Source organism: Xenopus tropicalis, chromosome 8, assembly GCF_000004195.4.
Source record: "Xenopus tropicalis strain Nigerian chromosome 8, UCB_Xtro_10.0, whole genome shotgun sequence".
Lineage (NCBI taxonomy): Eukaryota > Metazoa > Chordata > Amphibia > Anura > Pipidae > Xenopus > Xenopus tropicalis.
Genome location: NC_030684.2, coordinates 14,553,765 through 14,577,161, shown reverse-complemented (window position 1 = coordinate 14,577,161; position 23,397 = coordinate 14,553,765). Strand labels below are relative to the sequence as shown.

Sequence of the window (23,397 nt, the reverse complement as noted above, 5' to 3'; positions counted from 1 at the left end):
TGTATATAGCAGGGATCCCCAACCTTTTGTACTTGTGAGCCAAATGCAGGTATAAAAAGTGCTGGGGATGCCAAATAAGGGCTGTGATTGGCTAATTATAAGGGTTGTGATTGGCTAATTATAAGGGCTGTGATTGGCTAATTATAAGGGCTGTGATTGGCTAATTAGTAACCCCATTGGGACTGCTGGCCTGCAGGAGGCTTTGGGGTAAAACTGTGTCTCTGGGCTTCCAAAACTTGAAAAATATATACCTGAACCATTGGACTGTAACTGTGTCATAATGTGTATAGTAAGGCAAGATGGTATGAGGGGTAGGAGCAGTAACTGGCAATACTGTGTGTAGTAAGGCAAGATGGTATGAGGGGTAGGAGCAGTAACTGGCAATACTGTGTGTAGTAAGGCAAGATTGTATGAGGGATAGGAGCAGTAACTGGCAATACTGTGTGTAGTAAGGCAAGATGGTATGAGGGGTAGGAGCAGTAACTGGCAATACTGTGTGTAGTAAGGCACGATGGTATGAGGGGTAGGAGCAGTAACTGGAAATACTGTGTGTAGTAAGGCAAGATGGTATGAGGGATAGGAGCAGTAACTGGCAATACTGTGTGTAGTAAGGCAAGATGGTATGAGGGGTAGGAACAGTAACTGGCAATACTGTGTGTAGTAAGGCACAATGGTATGAGGGGTAGGAGCAGTAACTGGCAATACTGTGTGTAGTAAGGCAAGATGGTATGAGGGGTAGGAGCATTAACTGGCAATACTGTGTGTAGTAAGGCAAGATGGTATGAGGGGTAGGAGCATTAACTGGCTGTGTGTAGTAAGGCCATTATTTCTGGCAGTAGAAGGGTTAATCTACCAACATGGGGATGAGAAAGGGATTTAGTGCAGCTCTGTGGCCCTGGGGTGAGAGTGTTGATGGGCAGAGGGTGGGTTACAGTGAGGCTATAATAAGCCCAGCCTTGGCCGGCGCTGACCGTGGAGTCGGAAACTTGCAGAAATATTTGGCTGGAGGGACAGACAGGTTCCCACGCTTCCCACGTCTCTTAGAATAACCCTCTGACTATAAACAGCCAACTGCATCTGTATGTCTGCCTGCTGGCTGGGGGCCCCCGGCAACCATGTGCCCTCTGGGAACAAACTGCCCCAAACCAGGCAAGCACCACTCCCAGCACCCTCATGGGAACCAGGGAGTTATTTTTTCTTTAGCGCATCACATGACCTGGGGTGGGGGGTGGAATCTGAGCACTTATGGCCCTGCCTCAGATCTGAGCCTGGATTTTCTAAGAACAATATTAACATTTTATAATTGACACAACCAATGACATCGCATAAAATCTATGACCTCACCGACATTGTAATGACGCCGATACAATGGACCAATAGGCTATTTTACAGCTTTTACCCCAATATGCCCCTCCTTTATAAAATACACAAATCCAGGGTCCTTTCCTTTTCAGAGTGACATAGTAACATAGTAAGTTAGGTTGAAAAAGGCATAAGTCCATCAAGTTCATCAAGGCGCCCCCCCCATTCCCTGGCACCCATTGTCCTTATTCAATGCCCGGTGCAGTCTATGTAGTTTACCACCCATGTACCTGCTCAGGTTGGCATAAGTGTTACCCGGGTGTCTAGCGAAGTGGTTAGGCCTTCCTAGTGTAGCATAGGCCTCGCACATGTGCAGTCTTTGGAGCTCTTGAGAAGCTTGAGGGCCACAAGAAGTCCTCCCTTTGGCCCGTGCTCCTCCAGTTGATCATCCCAAACCCGATTGTAACATATTTGATGTTCTTCTAGACCCCCTTTTGGTTACAAATGTTTACAAACCTTTCCGCTCATGGGGAAAATTGAATGCTGCTATGCAATTGGTCTGCTTTGGAAGCCCAACACCTTTTTAGTGGCACAAATGATGGTACAAGTAAGGGACAGAGATACTTCTGGAAGGTCCATTAGGCTTCCGTTGGGCTGGAGACTGATTTCCTGCCCTAGAAATGATTGGAACTGAGGAAAAGGGGGGCCCTTACCACATACTGAATATGAATGGGCCTCAAACCACTACCATACCTCAAGTCTGCTTCAGCTTAACTGTGGGTTCTAGACCAGTGGTTCTCAACCTCCCTAATGCCGCGACCCTTTAATACAGTTCCTCATGTTGTGGTGACCCCCAACCATAAAATTATTCCTAAGACCATCGGGAATATGTGTTTTATGGTATTAGGCCACCCCTGTGAAAGTGTAATTCCACCCCCAAGGGGGTCCCGACCCACAGGTTGTGACCCGCTGCTGTAGACGGTGATCAGTAGAAAGCTCCCTGGGCTTCACATAGTAGTTGTCATGGAGTTGGGATCAAAGGTAATTGGTACCAGAGGTGGCCGGTTCAGCACAGTCCTCGGCCCGGTGGTTGTGGACCTCTGTTCTATGTCACAGCTTGTCACCTTACGATGCCCTGGGGCAACTCTCCAGGGGTTGGCATCCTGCTGTTGTTGGGCACCACACTCCTCACTGAGCCCTGCAGCTCCTTGTACCTCTGCAGGATCATTGTCCTATTAGGAGAGTTTCCCAGAAGGGAGATATTGTGGGGTTTATTCGGTTGGTGCAGGTTGCTGGGTAGATCTGGTGCCTCTGGGATGGAATCAAGCGTTGAAGGACCAAATCCATCTATGGACCTCTGTTTAGCGTTCCTGCCCAGGAGCAAAGCAGAAAGTTAATATATACCTGTATTAAACGCTACCAATGGGCAACTGGGTAAACACATGGGCAATTCGGTATATAGTAACCGGTTGGTTTATCCCACACGGTGTTTATACCAGAAGGTGTAATGGCTTGAAGGCCTCTGCTAGCAGCAGAATAGTCAGTCACCCATGTGATATTAAAGGGGAAATGAACCTCCCATGACAGTGCTTCACAAACTCATTGTCTAAAGCAGTGATCCCCAACCAGTGGCTCCGGGCAACATGTTGCTCCCCAACCCCTTGGATGTTGCTCTCAGCGCCCCCAAACCAGGGAGTTATTTTTGAATTCCTGACTTGGGGGCAAGTTTTGGTTGAATAAAAACAAGATTTCCTACCAAATAAAGCCCCCTGTAAGCTGATAGGGTGCATAGAGGCTGCCTAATAGCCAATCACAGCCCTTTTTTGGCCCTCCATGAACTGTTATGGTGCTTGTGTTGCTCTCCAAGTCTTTTAACATTTGACTGTGGCTCACGAGTAAGAAAGGTTGGGGGTCCCTTGACTAAAGTATGATGGGAGAGTAATCTCCCTATGTTAAATAAAGATGTAGCAATGGTAGGGAGTATTCTTATTGGATGATTATCTTGTATATGTAATTTGTTTTGCAATACCTATGTGGCAGAGCTAGGGGGCATAAAGAGTCCAATGTAGGTATGCTGTAATGCGTATATAAAGGGTGGAGTGCTGGTCATATCTTCCCTAATAAAGGTGCCCTATACACGGGCCGATTGTAGCTGCCAATATGGGCCCCTTAGACCGACTTGGCAGCTTATCGGCCCGTGTATGGGCACTAACGACGGGTAGGTTAGAAAATCTAGTTGGATCGGGGACCGCATTGGCTCGTTGATGCGGTCCCCGGACCGACATTGCCTATACCCGTCGTTATAATTGGATCTTTGGCCCCAGGGCCAAATGACCAAATTAGCCTGGATTCTCCCGATAGGTGGGTATATCGGGAGAAGATCCGCTCACTTGGTTGCATTGCCATGCGAGCGGTTCTGAAGGTGTATGGGGACCTTAAGTAGGATCAGAGACAGCTCAGATTGGGGACAGTTGTAAGCTCTTAGTACCTCTACCATCTCTTCCCAAAGACAGTGCTAGTGCTTTAACCCTCACCTCTTAGGTGGAATGATGTTTCCTTGAGTAACCATAGGGGGCACTCTAGACTGGGTGAGCAGTCTCAGCCTTGGAGATCCCCTCTCTCGTTTCCAGGAGCTGCGGCACAGTACAAACTTCTGCCATGTGTTGTCCTCCATTCGGGAGGGAGACGGGTATTGGACCTGTGGGCGAGGCACCCTGGGGGGTGTCGGTTAGCTGCCTCCACACAGCACTGTCGTAGGGTTTGTCGGGGGCGCAGTGGCAAGAGCGGGGGCAGTCGACTGATTTCCAGCCACAGTAGGTACCCGGGGGTGGGACAGATAGATACGTTGGTCTTTGAGGGGGGCTGCACTTTTCTCAGCATGTCCATCTTGGCCTCTGTGATGGAAGGACTTTGTTGAAGAATCCTGTGTTGGCCACGAGGGGTGAAACCAGTTTAATGGACAGTAGGGTCCGGCAGCAGGGGCTCCGGAGATGAAGGACGTGCCATGACTAGGGTAGAAGGGTCCAACGTGAGCCTGGCAAGAGAAAACTAAGCTTATGTAACATTTCCTTAGGTAATATGGGGATCATGATGGTCCTTAGAGCATGGGTAGCTAGAGGATTGCACTGTGTTTCTCCCATTATACCCCCTGCTCTCCAATGTAGGCGGCCCATCAGAATTACACATGCAGGGAGATTCTCCAATCAGATTAGCTCTACTTCAGCCATCTTGCTGCTATCTAACCTAGGGAGATCAGTGTTGAATATTGGCTTGCTCTGAATTTACCTTGGGAAATCAGAGGGGCAGATATTGTGCTTTTTGGGTGCCCAGTGATAGAAAATATGTATTTAATGCCTCCAGAACTGATCCCTTGAACAAAGACCAAGGAGCACACAAAGCAAGCAGAATTCTTATTGGATTCCTCTGCTGTGAGAGTTTAAAAAATATGTTGGGGGGCTGTTTGTGTCTCTGGGTACTGGGAATGCCAGGGGGGCTGTAAGGTGCCACAGACAGTCACTATTTATTGGGCTGGGGGGGGGCTGTTTGTGCCTCTGGGTACTGGGAATGCCAGGGGGGCTGTAAGGTTCCAGAGACAGTTACTATTTATTGGGCTGGGGGGGGGGCTGTTTGTGCCTCTGGGTACTGGGAATGCCAGGGGGGCTGTAAGGTGCCACAGACAGTCACTATTTATTGGGCTGGGGGGGCTGTTTGTGCCTCTGGGTACTGGGAATGCCAGGGGGGCTGTAAGAAGCCACAGACAGTCACTTTTTATTGGGATGGGGGGGCTGTTTGTGCCTCTGGGTACTGGGAATGCCAGGGGGGCTTTAAGTTGCTACAGACAGTCACTTTTTATTGGGCTGGGGGGGCTGTTTGTGCCTCTGGGTACTGGGAATGCCAGGGGGGCTTTAAGTTGCCACAGACAGTCACTATTTATTGGGCTGGGGGGGGCTGTTTGTGCCTCTGGGTACTGGGAATGCCAGGGGGGCTGTAAGGTGCCACAGACAGTCACTATTTATTGGGCTGGGGGGGCTGTTTGTGCCTCTGGGTACTTGGAATGCCAGGGGGGCTGTAAGGTGCCACAGACAGTCACTATTTATTGGGCTGAGGGGGCTGTTTGTGCCTCTGGGTACTGGGAATGCCAGGGGGGCTGTAAGGTGCCACAGACAGTCACTATTTATTGGGCTGGGGGGGGTGGGGTTTGTTCCTCTGGGTACTGGGAATGCCAGGGGGCTGTAAGGTGCCACAGACAGTCACTATTTTTTGGGCTGGGGGGGCTGTTTGTGCCTCTGGGTACTTGGAATGCCAGGGGGGCTGTAAGGTGCCACAGACAGTCACTATTTTTTGGGCTGGGGGGGGGGGGCTGTTTGTGCCTCTGGGTACTGGGAATGCCAGGGGGGCTGTAAGGTGCCACAGACAGTCACTATTTTTTGGGCTGGGGGGGGGCTGTTTGTGCCTCTGGGTACTGGGAATGCCAGGGGGGCTGTAAGGTGCCACAGACAGTCACTATTTATTGGGCTGGGGGGGGCTGTTTGTGCCTCTGGGTACTGGGAATGCCAGGGGGGCTGTAAGGTGCCACAGACAGTCACTATTTATTGGGCTGGGGGGGGCTGTTTGTGCCTCTGGGTACTGGGAATGCCAGGGGGGCTGTAAGGTGCCACAGACAGTCACTATTTATTGGGCTGGGGGGGGGCTGTTTGTGCCTCTGGGTACTGGGAATGCCAGGGGGGCTGTAAGGTGCCACAGACAGTCACTATTTATTGGGCTGGGGGGGCTGTTTGTGCCTCTGGGTACTGGGAATGCCAGGGGGGCTTTAAGGTGCCACAGACAGTCACTATTTATTGGGCTGGGGGGGCTGTTTGTGCCTCTGGGTACTGGGAATGCCAGGGGGGCTGTAAGGTGCCACATACAGTCACTATTTATTGGGTTGGGGGGGCTGTTTGTGCCTCTGGGTATTGGGAATGCCAGGGGGGCTGTAAGGTGCCACATACAGTCACTATTTATTGGGCTGGGGGGGGCTGTTTGTGCCTCTGGGTACTGGGAATGCCAGGGGGGCTTTAAGGTGCCACAGACAGTCACTATTTATTGGGCTGGGGGGGGGGCTGTTTGTGCTTCTGGGTACTGGGAATGCCAGGGGGCTGTAAGGTGCCACAGACAGTCACTATTTATTGGGCTGGGGGGGCTATTTGTTCCTCTGGGTACTGGGAATGCCAGGGGGGCTGTAAGGTGCCACAGACAGTCACTATTTATTGGGCTGGGGGGGGCTGTTTGTGCCTCTGGGTACTGGGAATGCCAGGGGGGCTGTAAGGTGCCACAGACAGTCACTATTTATTGGGCTGAGGGGGCTGTTTGTGCCTCTGGGTACTGGGAATGCCAGGGGGGCTGTAAGGTGCCACAGACAGTCACTATTTATTGGGCTGGGGGGGCTGTTTGTGCCTCTGGGTACTTGGAATGCCAGGGGGGCTGTAAGGTGCCACAGACAGTCACTATTTATTGGGCTGAGGGGGCTGTTTGTGCCTCTGGGTACTGGGAATGCCAGGGGGGCTGTAAGGTGCCACAGACAGTCACTATTTTTTGGGCTGGGGGGGGGGGCTGTTTGTGCCTCTGGGTACTGGGAATGCCAGGGGGGCTGTAAGGTGCCACAGACAGTCACTATTTATTAGGCTGGGGGGGTGCTGTTTGTGCCTCTGGGTACTGGGAATGCCAGGGGGGCTTTAAGTTGCTACAGACAGTCACTTTTTATTGGGCTGGGGGGGCTGTTTGTGCCTCTGGGTACTGGGAATGCCAGGGGGGCTGTAAGGTGCCACAGACAGTCACTATTTATTGGGCTGGGGGGGGCTGTTTATTCCTCTGGGTACTGGGAATGCCAGGGGGGCTGTAAGGTGCCACAGACAGTCACTATTTATTGGGCTGGGGGGGCTGTTTGTGCCTCTGGGTACTGGGAATGCCAGGGGGGCTGTAAGGTGCCACAGACAGTCACTATTTATTGGGCTGGGGGGGGCTTTTTGTGCCTCTGGGTACTGGGAATGCCAGGGGGGCTGTAAGGTGCCACAGACAGTCACTATTTATTGGGCTGGGGGGGCTGTTTGTGCCTCTGGGTACTGGGAATGCCAGGGGGGCTTTAAAGTGCCACAGACAGTCACTATTTATTGGGCTGAGGGGGCTTTTTGTGCCTCTGGGTACTGGGAATGCCAGGAGGGCTGTAAGGTGCCACAGACAGTCACTTTTTATTGGGCTGGGGGGGCTGTTTGTTCCTCTGGGTACTGGGAATGCCAGGGGTGCTTTAAAGTGCCACAGACAGTCACTATTTATTGGGCTGAGGGGGCTTTTTGTGCCTCTGGGTACTTGGAATGCCAGGGGGGCTGTAAGGTGCCACAGACAGTCAGTATTTATTGGGCTGGGGGGGCTGTTTGTGCCTCTGGGTACTGGGAGTGCCAGGGGGCTGTAACGTGCCACAGACAGTCACTATTTATTGGGCTGGGGAGGGCTGTTTGTGCCTCTAGGTACTTGGAATGCCAGGGGGGCTGTAAGGTGCCACAGACAGTCACTATTTATTGGGCTGAGGGGGCTGTTTGTGCCTCTGGGTACTGGGAATGCCAGGGGGGCTGTAAGGTGCCACATACAGTCAATATTTATTGGGCTGGGAGGGCTGTCTGTGCCTCTGGGTACTGGGAATGCCAGGGGGGCTGTAAGGTGCCACAGACAGTCACTATTTATTGGGCTGGGGGGGGGCTGTTTGTGCCTCTGGGTACTGGGAATGCCAGGGGGGCTGTAAGGTGCCACAGACAGTCACTATTTATTGGGCTGGGGGGGGGGCTGTTTGTGCCTCTGGGTACTGGGAATGCCAGGGGGGCTGTAAGGTGCCACAGACAGTCACTATTTATTGGGCTGGGGGGGGGCTGTTTGTGCCTCTGGGTACTGGGAATGCCAGGGGGGCTGTAAGGTGCCACAGACAGTCACTATTTATTGGGCTGGGGGGCTGATCTGCAAACTTAGGAAAGCTTTACAGCTTGGTACTTTGGAGCAAAAAGAAATGTTTACCCATTATAGATTCGGGGGGATTTGTACTTTCCAAAAATATATGGCTTTCTGGGGTGAGTGTACTTTTTTTGTAGCATTATCCGACATATAATGATGTAAATGTGTTGATTTGGCAGAAGCTGAAATGACAGAAATGACAGTACATATGGGGGTATGTTCCCATTGGGGCCCCTACATGCCACATACTTAGCTAAACCTATACATATTGGGCATCAAACTGTTCAGGGGACCCCTGGGGTTCATATTTAGGGTGTTTTATTTGGTTACTTTATGACCTGTAGGAGATAAGATACTATAGACTGGAAGCTTTAAAGCAATTTTTTTTTTTAAATCACAAATTTTGATAAAAACCAATAAATTTAGGAAAGCATAGCGACTTGATAGTTTGGAGTAGACAGACAGTTGTGCCTATTCTGGATTCCCCAGAATCTGTTCTTTCCAAAAATGCCCAATTTTCTGGGATAAACCTTCTGTTAGTGGAAATTTTGTCCTTTAAATCTAAAATATGCAGCTTTCTGGAGCAGTGCTTTGGGAATTTGGTAATGTACTGCTGGGAGTTTGTGACCTATACAAGTGAGAAATCCCCATAAAACTATATATATTTGGTATTGGCACGTTCAGGAGACATGGGACTTTCCAAATCAGTTGTATATTCGGGCATAAAATAATTTTTGTTTCTAGTATGTGTGTTTATATTATGGAAAATGTGATTTTTTTTTATTTTTACACATTTAGACGCCTATCTCTTGTTACAGAATTGGAATTACACAAAAATTCTACCATATTTTGAAAGCTTAGATTGTTCTGAAAAAATCGATATATTGTTTTCCTGGGTAAACTAAAAGTCCCCCCAAGGAAAGGCCCCTAAAGTGAAACAGTGCAAAATGTTCAAAAACTGTCTGGCAATACACGTTCCGCTTTGACCAAAACAGCTGGCAGTAAAAGGGTTAATGCTATTCAGGAGAATTCAGTTCATGATCAAATGCAGACATTGATAAAGAAATGGCAGACACCGGACAAAAATGTCCCCACGGTCCCTGTGTCCCCCTAGACATGGGAGAAAAGGAGATTTATGTGTTACTGTTAAATCCTTTTCTCTCCAGTCGTAAGGGGGACACAGGGCTTCCCTCCCCCAACTCTTGTTCAAAATTGCCCTTAGTCTTGTTGAGAGTTGTTAGTAGGTTTATGTTCTAGAGCTTATTTCTCTTTATTACAAGCTGGCTCCCTTCCGGAATGGTGGGATAAAGGGAGAGGAGGAGGGTCCTCACCTGTCATCAGTGTCCTGTCTCCTGATGTCCTCTTTGTTTAGGAACCCATTGGTGCTTAATTAACAACACTGGGCTGATTTGCCCCTGGGCAGTAACCCATAACAGTAACCCATTTTTCAGCCGCATAACAAGAATATCCATGTGAGCTTCTCGGTTTTGTCTTAGATCTGCCTGGCCATGTAACAAGCAATAGGGAGAATCTGAGCTTCCTAACGACATAAGTATTGGGGGGGCACTGATGGGTTTCCAAATTCCAGGGGAGGTTGCTAATAAAAATAAAAAATCAGCCCAGGTTTTATCTTAAATTAACTTTCCCTTTAATTCATCTATGATTGCAGGTCACCATTCCCCAACGTGCTGTTCAGTCTGGGGATCCATACGCCCGGAAACTGCAACGTTCAGGCCAGGCAGGTTAGTGACTTGTGTGCTTTCAAATCTTATTTCCTAAAATGTGTTTAAACTTGGCTTTTGTTTTAATATCTGTTTCTTTTATATAAAGGAGCCATGGCTGTAAGTTTCCCTAAGTTTGACTCTTTCATATATGTCAGTAGGTGACCCGCTGCTTTCCACTTACAGGTACCAAACAAGCACCCCTGAAAGCACCGGGGAAGCAAGACAGAAGCAAAGAGGACAAGAAAGAAGATCCCCAGATTCTTTTGCTTCAGGTGAAGCTGCGTTTGAATATTTAATTATTCCTTGGGTCATTCTGTTCATGTAATGTGTGAAACAGATATTGGGGTCAGAGCCGGGTTAAGCGACCGGGCGCCCTAGACAACCCAGTCGGCCACCTGCCCCCCCCAATCCTTGCACCCTAGGCAGCTGCCTCTGCTTCCTACCCATAGTTCTGACCCTGATTGGGGTTCCTACTTTTGGATTACAAGCCTTCTTGAAAGGCAACTGAATTCAAGTTGTTACCTTTTCTTCTGACCAGGTGGAGGCGCTGCAGGCCCAGCTGGAAGAGCAGACACGACTATCCAAAGAGCAGATAGAGACTCTGTTAGAGGACAGGAAGGTCCGCGTGGAAGAAACCCAGGTGCAGCACCAAAGAGACCAGGACAAAATGAAATCTATGACAGATAAGTGAGTGTGTGAGAAAAGTAGAGAAATCCATAGGCCTCCTACACCTAGGGTTAGGGAAATCAGCCCCCTGTTGTACATCACTGGCTTCTGGAACCATCACTTTCTATCTTTCCCAGGCTGAATAAGACCCAGAAATTGCTGTACGAGAGCACCAGGGATTTCCTGCAACTGAAATAATTTGAGTGCCGAGCCAATGAGAAATCTTGGATGGCCGAGAAAGATCGGCTGCTCCGAGAGCTAGACCGGTGCCGAGAGCAGTTGGCTTTAAGTAGTGACCCAGAGCAAGAGCGGGAACACGAGCGAGAGATCCTGCGTTTGTCATTGGTCGAGAAAGCAAGTCGGCACTCGCACAGTGAGGAAGTGAAGGGTAATTCCCATGAATGTGTGAATAAAGGATATTATGGTATTAGCGCTGCTTGCTGGTTCTTATGCCTCTTCTTATACAGTCTCTTACAGAGCAGCTGGCACAAGCACATCGCCTCGCTGAAATGTACCGGGAGCAGTGTGTGACACTGGAGGATGAGCTGGGAAAGATACGAGAGGAGGGAGACGTGGGCAGGGAAATCTTCAAGGTGAGTTCTTAATACCTTGTAAAGGGGGGTTCACATTTGAGTTACCATTTACTACAGGGGTCCTGAAACTTTTTAGACATGGGGCCAGTTCATGGTCCCTCAGACTGCTGGGGGGCCGGACTGTAGTCCTCAAACTAGGCCCCCGCATCCTCAAACTATGGCCCACTGTCTGTTCCCCTGCTCCCCGCTGCATCCTCTTGCTCCCTGCTTTGTCCTCCGACTTCCTGCTCCCCCGCTCAATCCTCCGGCTCCCTGCTCCCCTGCTTTGTCCTTCGACTCCCTGCTCCCCCGCTCCATCCTCCGTCTCCCTGCTCCCCTGCTTCGTCCTCCGACTCCCTGCTCCCCCACTCCCAGCTGTGTCCTCCGGCTCCCTGCTCCCCCGCTGCATCCCCCGGCTTCCCCACTCCCAGCTGTGTCTTCTGGCTCCCTGCTTCCCCACTCCCTGCTTCGTCCTCTTGCTCCCTGCTCCCCTGTCTTGTCCTCCAGCTCCCCTGCTTCGTCCTCCAACTCCCTGCTCCCCCACTCCCAGCTGTGTCCTCTGGCTCCCTACTCCCCCGCTGCATCCCCCGGCTCCCCCACTTCCTGCTGCGTCCTCCAGCTCCCTTCTCCCCCGCTCCGTCCTCCGCCTTCCTGCTCCCCTGCTTCATTCTCCGACTCCCTGCTCCCCCACTCCCTGCTGCGTCCTTTAGCTCCCTGCTCCCCCATTCCCTGCTGCGTCTGCAGGTCTACAGGTAGTAGCCAGGGGTGAGGAGGCAGCCGGGGCCAGGTTAATTACCTTGGGGGGCTAAATCCGGCCTTTGGGCCATGGTTTGAAGATCCCTGATTTAGTATGATGTAGAAAGTAATATTCTAATACAGTTTGCAATTGGTCTTTATTTTTTTGTGTTTGTTAAATGTATTTTACTTTTTGTTCAGCCACTCCCGAGTCATCTGGTTGCTAGGGTTTACATTACCCTATTAGCAACCAGGAAGTGGTTTGAGTGAGAGACTGGTATATGAATAGGAGAGGGCCTAAATAGAGAAATAACAATAACAACTAGAAATGGAAGGTTGAGAACAAACTTTATGTTGGGTTAAAAAACGTGAAGTCACTAAAGGAAATTTGATCTGTTGGCTCCGCCCACTTTCTCTAACCTTGGACCACAGTTCTATAGTAAAAACCACTGTGCAAAGTTTGGGGACCCTGGTTTTAATACTGTCTGAATGGCAGCAATTTAAATTTCCCCACTGAAAGTCAACAAGAGACATCTGATTGGCGGTTGGTGGCTCCGCCCACTTTTTCTAACCTGGAATTGTACTTACCCAGTGACTAACTCTGCAAACTTTGCATTAACTCTGCAAAGTTTGGGGACCCCGGTGTTATTACTGTGAGAATGGCAGCAGGTAAAATCTGATTGGCTGTTCACAGTTCCGCCCACTTTTGGGCATCCAACAATCATCATATTTTCATTCAGGCTGACCCCATGACTATGTGATTCAAGTTTGGGGACTGTAGCCTCAGAGCTGTAAGATTGGCAGCAGTTTAAATTTTCCCATTAAAGTCAATGGGTTATATTTGATTGGCTGTTGTTGGCCCCTCCCCCTTTGGGATCCAGTAATTGTCGCTGTTTCATTCTTCATTTCATTCTTCCCTGTCAAAGTCAATGGAAAATTGGGGTGTTCGGAGCAGCGCCACAAAAAGACGGGGGGAATCGCTTAGAAAAGCACAAGCAACCTGCTCCGCTATAGGGCGAAGAAGTGTGGGGAGTCTGGGTGTTGTACCCCTAAAGCTGTAGGTGGAGTAGCGTTTAGAAAATGGGGGGCGCTAAAAATAAGAAGAAAAAGCGGAAGAATAAGCTGAAGTCGAAGAACAGTATGATGGGTTTTTCAAATCAACACAATTAAAAGTAGCCTCGCGGAGCAATAGTTTCTTGGCTGCCGGGGTCAGTGACCCCCATTTGACTGTGGAAAGAGTCAGAAGAAGAAAGCAAATAATTAAAAACCGCTTTGTTCGCTTTTATAAAAATGTGACTGGTTATCTCCCCTAGTCCTCCTGTAGTGTTACAGTTACCCAACATCTGTTTGTGAGATTAATATCCAATGTTATTCTTATACCAGGAACGTTCAGATAAGGTGGCCAAGCGGCTGCAATTGATGGCGCAGAGATACGAGGCTCTGGAGAAAAGGCGCAACATGGAGGTAGAGGGCTATAAGACTGACATCAAGCTGCTGAGACAGCGGTTAAAGGATGTAGAGAAGCAACTATTCAAGGTGAGTCTGGGATAGACCGACGGCAAGATTTTCTGTTGCACGCATCTCATTGCCTTATACGAAAGCATATCTATATACAGAAACAAGATGGCAGAGAATAAATATTAAGTGTCACCTTAACCAAACAGGGGAAAACACACAGGCTGGTATTTTCTAGTACAATCTAGTAGAAGAGATGGCTATTCTGAGACAATTTGCAATTGGTCTTTTTTTTTTTATTTGTGGATTTTACTTAGCTTTTGTTCAGTAGCTTTCCAATTCGAAATTTCAGCAGCTGTCTGGTTGCTTGGGTTCAAATTAGTCTAGCAACCAGTCAGCGCTTTGAATAAGAGACTTGAACATGAGTAGGAGAGCACCTGAATAGAACGATAAGTAATAAAAAAGGACAATAAAACTGTAGCCTCACAGAGCAGTAGTTTATGGGCTGCCGGGGTCAGTGACCCCCATTTAGAGCCAGACGAAGAATGCAAATGATTAAAAAAAAAAAACTATAAAAAAATGAAGACAAATTAAAAATTGACCATTCTATAACATACTTGAAGGTAAACCCATTATCCAGAATGCTCGGAACCAAGGGTATTCTGGGTATGGGGTCTTTCCGTAATTTGGACCTCCATACCTTAAGTCTACTAAAAAATCATTTAACCATTAAATAAACCCAATAGGGCTGTTCTGCCCCCAATAAGGGGTAATTATATCTTAGTTGGGATCAAGTACAGGTACTGTTTTATTATTACAGAGAAAAGGGAATCATTTAACCATTAAATAAACCCAATAGGGCTGTTCTGCCCCCAATAAGGGGTAATTATATCTTAGTTGGGATCAAGTACAGGTCCTGTTTTATTATTACAGAGAAAAGGGAATCATTTAACCATTAAATAAACCCAATAGGGCTGTTCTGCCCCCAATAAGGGGTAATTATATCTTAGTTGGGATCAATTACAAGGTACTGTTTTATTATTACAGATAAAAAGAAAATCAGGTTTAAAATGGAGTCTATGGGAGACGGCATTCTGTAATTCAGAGCTTTCTGGATAACGGGTTTCCGGATAAGTGATCCCATACCTGTACTATGATATTTGGAGCAGCAGTTACATTTTCTAGCCAGTAGGGGGAGCTTAAACTTCATAACACTGCTATTGCTGTACTAGAGGATTAAACACACACAGTGAGACGGCTCATAACCAAACTAAGAAGGAACCCCTATGGGTAAGGGCCCTGTGGGGGTGAGAGGAGATGTGAATTAATCTTGCTCTCCTCTTTTTGCTCTCCTCTCAGGTGACGCTGAACATCGGGCCAGACCAAGATCTTGCTATTCTGGATGCAGTGCGGCAGGGCAACAAAAAGACACAAAAAATTCAAGGGGAACTGCGCAACTTAAAGGCCAAAATCTGTGGCCTGGGGAATGAACTGAGAATCGGATAGAGCACAAGGGAGACTGACGGAGCTGCCACACTAAACAAGGAGCCACAGGTAAAGGTCTACCCTGGCTCTACCTCTGGGATTATATAGTGTGTTCGGCCCAGGAAGGAAGAATATTGGCGGCCATACACGTTGCCAAGCGAGCTGATCTTCTCCCGGTATCCCCACCTACGGGTGGGTTATATCGGGCGAATTCAGGCTTATTAGAACAAGGGATATTAGAACAACGGATCAAGTACAGTACCTGTACTTGATCCCAACTAAGATATAATTACCCCTTATTGGGGGCAGAACAGCCCTATTGGGTTTATTTAATGGTTAAATGATTCCCTTTTCTCTGTAATAATAAAACAGTACCTGTACTTGATCCCAACTAAGATATAATTACCCCTTATTGGGGCAGAACAGCCCTATTGGGTTTATTTAATGGTTGAATGATTCCCTTTTCTCTGTAATAATAAAACAGTACCTGTACTTGATCCCAACTAAGATATAATTACCCCTTATTGGGGCAGAACAGCCCTATTGGGTTTATTTAATGGTTAAATGATTCCCTTTTCTCTGTAATAATAAAACAGTACCTGTACTTGATCCCAACTAAGATATAAATAATCCTTATTGGATGCAAAACAATCCTATTGGGTTTAATTAATGTTTTATTGATTTTTTAGTAGACTTAAGGGATGGAGATCCAAATTACGGAAAGACCCCTTATCCGTAATACCCTTTGTACCGAGCATTCTGGATAACCGGCCCTATACCTGTATGTCCTTAGGCCTTTAATGGCACTTTGCCAGGGTGCCCCGAGGTGTCATCCAACTATGTTATTTACATAATCAGATAAATTAGGTTTAAAAGGACACACGTGGATCACGTTCAGCCATAATGCCTGTATATAACCTGCCTAACTGCTAGTTGACCCAGAGGAAGGATAAACCCCTTCTGAGGCCTCTCTATTTGCTGCAGGGGGGGGGGGATTCCTTCCTGACTGGACCAACTGGTACCACGATCTCCCATAACCCTGTATTCAGCCGTCCAACCCATTCTAATCAGTCAGTACAGTACAACCAATCAGTGTTTTTACATATTTCTGGTTTGAGTTCTTGAGCCCAGTTGTATTTGGGGGTACAGTTCCCCTTATTATGGGGGGGCATTTCTTGCTGGGGGGGCAGTCCCAGTAGGGCCCTACTTTCCCCAATAGGCAGGTGTCGTGTAGATGTGCTTTTTGGCGAGGAGATCCTTATGGTTTGGGGCATTACAGAGAGGGGGGGTTGCCAGGCTATGATAGTATGGATGGTACAGGCCGAGGGCTCGGGGTACAGGGCTTGTTGCTGGTTACCAGATGGGTAACTGGTTTAGCCTTCAGTGTAATGGTGAGTACATGGCGTGAGTTGTTGCCTTATATATCAGCGCCCCCTGAGCCCCCACAGTACTGTAATCTTCTTTGCAGCTACAACTCTGTGTGTTTTGCCTTTTTATTGCCTCTGGCTATAATACCTTGAGCCTTAAGCTGCCCATACGCGCACCAATGATATCGTAGGAAACCTTGTTCGGTGCGTTTGGGGAATCCATGGGAACCGGTATCTCAGGCTGCGGATATGGGTCGTCTCATCACTCAGCCGGGATAAAAGATTTTTATCAGTAACCCACAAACACTAACCCACTGCTGTCCCGCAATACCCTAACCCACATCCCACTGTAACCCACAAACACTAACCCACTGCTGTCCCGCAATACCCTAACCCACATCCCACTGTAACCCACAAACACTAACCCACTGCTGTCCCGCAATACCCTAACCCACATCCCACTGTAACCCACAAACACTAACCCACTGCTGTCCCGCAATACCCTAACCCACATCCCACTGTAACCCACAAACACTAACCCACTGCTGTCCCGCAATACCCTAACCCACATCCCACTGTAACCCACAAACACTAACCCACTGCTGTCCCGCAATACCCTAACCCACATCCCACTGTAACCCACAAACACTAACCCACTGCTGTCCCGCAATACCCTAACCCACATCCCACTGTAACCCACAAACACTAACCCACTGCTGTCCCGCAATACCCTAACCCACATCCCACTGTAACCACAAACACTAACCCACTGCTGTCCCGCAATACCCTAACCCACATCCCACTGTAACCCACAAACACTAACCCACTGCTGTCCCGCAATACCATAACCCACATCCCACTGTAACCCACAAACACTAACCCACTGCTGTCCCGCAATACCCTAACCCACATCCCACTGTAACCCACAAACACTAACCCACTGCTGTCCCGCAATACCATAACCCACATCCCACTGTAACCCACAAACACTAACCCACTGCTGTCCCGCAATACCATAACCCACATCCCACTGTAACCCACAAACACTAACCCACTCCTGTCCCGCAATACCCTAACCCACATCCCACTGTAACCCACAAACACTAACCCACTCCTGTCCCAAATACTATAACCCACATCCCACTGTAACCCACAAACACTAACCCACTCCTGCAATATCCGTGATGAAGAGAACATGGAGGGCTGCCATCGGGACCACGATGAAGATGTTTGTCCCAAGGATGGTAATTAGGCCCCTAACCCTCCCCCCACTGTAACCCACAAATACTGCAACCCACTGTGTCCCGCAATACCATAACCCACATCCCACTGTAACCCACAAACACTAACCCACTCCTGTCCCGCAATACCCTAACCCACATCCCACTGTAACCCACAAACACTAACCCACTGCTGTCCCGCAATACCCTAACCCACATCCCACTGTAACCCACAAACACTAACCCACTGCTGTCCCGCAATACCCTAACCCACATCCCACTGTAACCCACAAACACTAACCCACTCTTACCCGCAATACCCTAACCCACATCCCACTGTAACCCACAAACACTAACCCACTCCTGTCCCGCAATACCATAACCCACATCCCACTGTAACCCACAAACACTAACCCACTGCTGTCCCGCAATACCCTAACCCACATCCCACTGTAACCCACAAACACTAACCCACTCCTGTCCCGCAATACCCTAACCCACATCCCACTGTAACCCACAAACACTAACCCACTCCTGTCCCGCAATACCCTAACCCACATCCCACTGTAACCCACAAACACTAACCCACTCCTGTCCCGCAATACCCTAACCCACATCCCACTGTAACCCACAAACACTAACCCACTGCTGTCCCGCAATACCTAACCCACATCCCACTGTAACCCACAAACACTAACCCACTGCTGTCCCGCAATACCCTAACCCACATCCCACTGTAACCCACAAACACTAACCCACTGCTGTCCCGCAATACCCTAACCCACATCCCACTGTAACCCACAAACACTAACCCACTCCTGTCCCGCAATACCCTAACCCACATCCCACTGTAACCCACAAACACTAACCCACTGCTGTCCCGCAATACCCTAACCCACATCCCACTGTAACCCACAAACACTAACCCACTGCTGTCCCGCAATACCCTAACCCACATCCCACTGTAACCCACAAACACTAACCCACTGCTGTCCCGCAATACCATAACCCACATCCCACTGTAACCCACAAACACTAACCCACTGCTGTCCCGCAATACCCTAACCCACATCCCACTGTAACCCACAAACACTAACCCACTGCTGTCCCGCAATACCATAACCCACATCCCACTGTAACCCACAAACACTAACCCACTGCTGTCCCGCAATACCCTAACCCACAAACACTAACCCACTGCTGTCCCGTAATACCCTAACCCACATCCCACTGTAACCCACAAACACTAACCCACTCCTGTCCCGCAATACCCTAACCCACATCCCACTGTAACCCACAAACACTAACCCACTTCTGACCCGCAATACCCTAACCCACATCCCACTGTAACCCACAAACACTAATCCACTCCTGACCCGCAATACCATAACCCACATCCCACCCTAACCCACATGACATTAACCCACTCCTGACCCATAATACCCTAACCCACATCCCACTGTAACCCACAAACACTAACCCACTCCTGTCCCGCAATACCATAACCCACATCCCACTGTAACCCACAAACACTAACCCACTCCTGTCCCGCAATACCATAACCCACATCCCACTGTAACCCACAAACATTAACCCATTTCCTTACCCGCAATACCATATCCCACATCCCACTGTAACCCACTCCTGATCCACAATACCCTAACTCACATCCCACTGTAACCCACAAACACTAACCCACTCCTGTCCCGCAATACCCTAACCCACATCCCACTGTAACCCACAAACATTAACCCACTCCTTTCCCGCAATACCATAACCCACATCCCACTGTAACCCACAAACACTAATCCACTCCTGTCCCGCAATACCATAACCCACATCCCACCCTCACCCACAAAATATTAACCCACTCAATGGCCCTAGAGTAGCAGCATGGGAATCCATGATCAACAAAGCTATACCCCTATACAAGCTAACGTACATAAGGAGAGGGTGCCCTCAAAAATTTGATAAAATATGGTCACCATGGATAGACGCAGAACCCCCCTAAGATATGCAGGTCAGGGAGGTACCCCCCATATCCCCCCCTTGAATAACCTACACACCCAGACACAAGGTAACAGTGTAACCCCAATATCTCACTAAGGCCCTGAAGGGCAGGCTAGTAACCAGAAACACAGCTTGAATGGCAAATAGCATCGGTATCTGCAAAGAAGGCACTGCAATGTTATTATTGTTATGTTGTTATTTACTTTATTTACTTTCTGTACAACAAGTAAATGACAATGGAAACAATATACTGCAAACTATGTACATTTACACTCAATAAAAGAATTGTTATAAAAAAAATATATATATATTAACCCACTCCTGATCCCACAATACCATAACCCACATCCCACCCTAACCCACAAACACTAACCCACTCCTGACCCGCAATACCATAACCCACATCCCACCCTAACCCACATGACATTAACCCACTCCTGACCCATAATACCCTAACCCACATCCCACTGTAACCCACAAACACTAACCCACTCCTGTCCCGCAATACCCTAACCCACATCCCACTGTAACCCACAAACACTAACCCACTCCTGTCCCGCAATACCATAACCCACATCCCACTGTAACCCACAAACACTAACCCACTCCTGTCCCGCAATACCATAACCCACATCCCACTGTAACCCACAAGACATTAACCCACTCCTGTCCCGCAATACCATAACCCACATCCCACTGTAACCCACAAACACTAACCCACTCCTGTCCCGCAATACCCTAACCCACATCCCACTGTAACCCACAAACATTAACCCACTCCTGTCCCGCAATACCATAACCCACATCCCACTGTAACCCACAAACATTAACCCACTCCTGTCCCGCAATACCATAACCCACATCCCACTGTAACCCACAAACATTAACCCACTCCTGACCCCAAATATTATAACCCACATCCCACCCTAACCCACAAGACATTAACCCACTCCTGCAGTTGTTAGAAGATTCTGATATCCGTGATGAAGAGAACATGGAGGGCTGCCATCGGGACCACGATGTTAAAGATGTTTGTGGGGGCCCAAGGATGGTAATTAGGCCCCCTATTTATGCCCCCGACCCTCCCCCGATGGCTGCCTCGTTGTTGATGTTTCAGTGCTTCGTTCCTAAGGAGAGATTGTTCAGTGTTATCCATGGAGTAGGTGAGTATATAATAATTCTGCAATTTGTTCCTTTACTGTGACTATGACCCGCAATTCCATAACCCACATCCCACTGTAACCCCCAAACACTAACCCACTCCTGTCCCACAATACCCTAACCCACATCCCACTGTAACCCACAAACACTAACCACACTCCTGTCCCGCAATACCATAACCCACATCCCACTGTAACCCACAAACACAAACCCACTCCTTACCCGCAATACCATAACCCACATCCCACCCTAACCCACAAACATTAACCCACTCCTGACCCGCAATACCATAACCCACATCCCACCCTAACCCACAAACATTAACCCACTCCTGACCCGCAATACCATAACCCACATCCCACTATAACCCACAAACACTAACCCACTCCTGACCCGCAATACCATAACCCACATCCCACCCTCACCCACAAACACTAGCCCACTCCTGACCCGCAATACCATTACCCACATCCCACCCTCACCCACAAACACTAACCCACTCCTTACCCGCAACCATACCCATCCACCCTAACCCAACATACCCACTCCTACCGCATACATACCCATCCCACCCACAACATTAACCCACTCCTTACTCGCAATACCATAACCCACATCCCACCCTAACCCACAAGACGATAACTTACATGTGCAGTTGTTAGAAGATGCTGTCTATGAAGATTCTCATTCATCCAGGTCATGATATACAGTATCTAGTAGAATTAAGTCTAAAACAACTGGACTTTTCTGAGTTTTTCTTGAAAACGTTTCACCACTCATCCGAGTGGCTTCTTCAGTTCAAATGACTGGTAGGGAATTCCCCGGTATTTAAACTCTTGATGGTAGTAGAGTCACAGACATCCAATCACAATGGTTCCATTGAACTTGTTCAGTTAGGTGTTAGCTGAAACTGACAGGTGTAAGAAGGTATGATCCAATCACAATGGTACCAAGATTCTCATTGATGAAGGTGTTAATCCTTCAAAGTACATGACTGGAAGTGTGAACTGTTGTGAAACTGCCGGGGTAAGGATGTCAACGCGCCATTGTATGTTGGTGACAAGCGGTGTCTCAGGCCCCCTCCTCTGTTCAGGGATGGTTTTTCCAGGTTGGCATAAATGGCCTCTTTCACACCTCTTTCAAACCATCTGTCCTCTCGGTCCAAAATATGCACGTTACTGTCCTCAAAAGAGTGACCTTTTTCTTTGAGGTGTAGATAGACCGCTGAGTCTTGTCCTGAGGAGTTTGCCCGCCTATGTTGGGCCATTCTCTTACAGAGAGGTTGTTTTGTCTCCCCAATGTATAAGTCTGAGCACTCTTCACTACACTGGACAGCATAGACCACATTACTTTTCATGTGCTTGGGTGTTGGGTCTTTCGGGTGCACCAGCTTCTGTCTCAGGGTGTTGCTGGGTTTGAAAAACACAGGAATGCGATGTTTGTTGAAAATTCTCCTAAGTTTTTCTGATGTTCCAGCAACATATGGAATGACTATGTTGTTTCGCCTGCTGTGTTCCTCCCTTCTGTTTGTAGGTCTGGTCTTTCTGTTGGTCTTTGATTTGGTTTTGATGAAGGCCCAGTCTGGGTACCCACAAGTTTTCAGAGCTCCTTTTAGATGTTTATATTCTTTCTCCTTGGCCTCTGCATTGGATGCCACAGTTTCAGCCCGATGATGTAGAGTCCTAATTACACCCAGTTTATGTTCCAAAGGGTGGTGGGAATCAAACAGCAAGTACTGGTCTGTGTGGGTGGTGATTCCCACCACCCTTTGGAACATAAACTGGGTGTAATTAGGACTCTACATCATCGGGCTGAAACTGTGGCATCCAATGCAGAGGCCAAGGAGAAAGAATATAAACATCTAAAAGGAGCTCTGAAAACTTGTGGGTACCCAGACTGGGCCTTCATCAAAACCAAATCAAAGACCAACAGAAAGACCAGACCTACAAACAGAAGGGAGGAACACAGCAGGCGAAACAACATAGTCATTCCATATGTTGCTGGAACATCAGAAAAACTTAGGAGAATTTTCAACAAACATCGCATTCCTGTGTTTTTCAAACCCAGCAACACCCTGAGACAGAAGCTGGTGCACCCGAAAGACCCAACACCCAAGCACATGAAAAGTAATGTGGTCTATGCTGTCCAGTGTAGTGAAGAGTGCTCAGACTTATACATTGGGGAGACAAAACAACCTCTCTGTAAGAGAATGGCCCAACATAGGCGGGCAAACTCCTCAGGACAAGACTCAGCGGTCTATCTACACCTCAAAGAAAAAGGTCACTCTTTTGAGGACAGTAACGTGCATATTTTGGACCGAGAGGACAGATGGTTTGAAAGAGGTGTGAAAGAGGCCATTTATGCCAACCTGGAAAAACCATCCCTGAACAGAGGAGGGGGCCTGAGACACCGCTTGTCACCAACATACAATGGCGCGTTGACATCCTTACCCCGGCAGTTTCACAACAGTTCACACTTCCAGTCATGTACTTTGAAGGATTAACACCTTCATCAATGAGAATCTTGGTACCATTGTGATTGGATCATACCTTCTTACACCTGTCAGTTTCAGCTAACACCTAACTGAACAAGTTCAATGGAACCATTGTGATTGGATGTCTGTGACTCTACTACCATCAAGAGTTTAAATACCGGGGAATTCCCTACCAGTCATTTGAACTGAAGAAGCCACTCGGATGAGTGGTGAAACGTTTTCAAGAAAAAC

General features: G+C 48.3%; 1 protein-coding gene and 1 long non-coding RNA gene across 2 annotated transcripts in view; one reads left to right on the top strand and one right to left on the bottom strand.

Moving 5' to 3' along the window:
- The window catches only part of LOC101730966 (coiled-coil domain-containing protein 77-like), a 45,482-nt gene extending 30,518 nt beyond the window's left edge, over positions 1–14,964 (top strand). Inside the window, exons 3-9 of the mRNA XM_031892262.1 lie at positions 9,947–10,019; positions 10,185–10,273; positions 10,540–10,688; positions 10,805–11,055; positions 11,135–11,260; positions 13,358–13,510; positions 14,789–14,964. Of these exons, the coding sequence (XP_031748122.1) occupies positions 9,947–10,019; positions 10,185–10,273; positions 10,540–10,688; positions 10,805–10,865 (372 nt within the window). The 3' untranslated portion in view covers positions 10,866–11,055; positions 11,135–11,260; positions 13,358–13,510; positions 14,789–14,964. The remainder of the gene's footprint in view (positions 1–9,946; positions 10,020–10,184; positions 10,274–10,539; positions 10,689–10,804; positions 11,056–11,134; positions 11,261–13,357; positions 13,511–14,788) is intronic.
- Positions 2,183–3,962, bottom strand: LOC116407029. The gene is made up of 2 exons (XR_004220003.1): positions 3,837–3,962; positions 2,183–2,672 (listed from the first exon to the last, which is right to left on the bottom strand). It is a non-coding gene; the product is annotated as an uncharacterized LOC116407029 (long non-coding RNA).
- Positions 14,965–23,397: the final 8,433 nt, after the last annotated feature.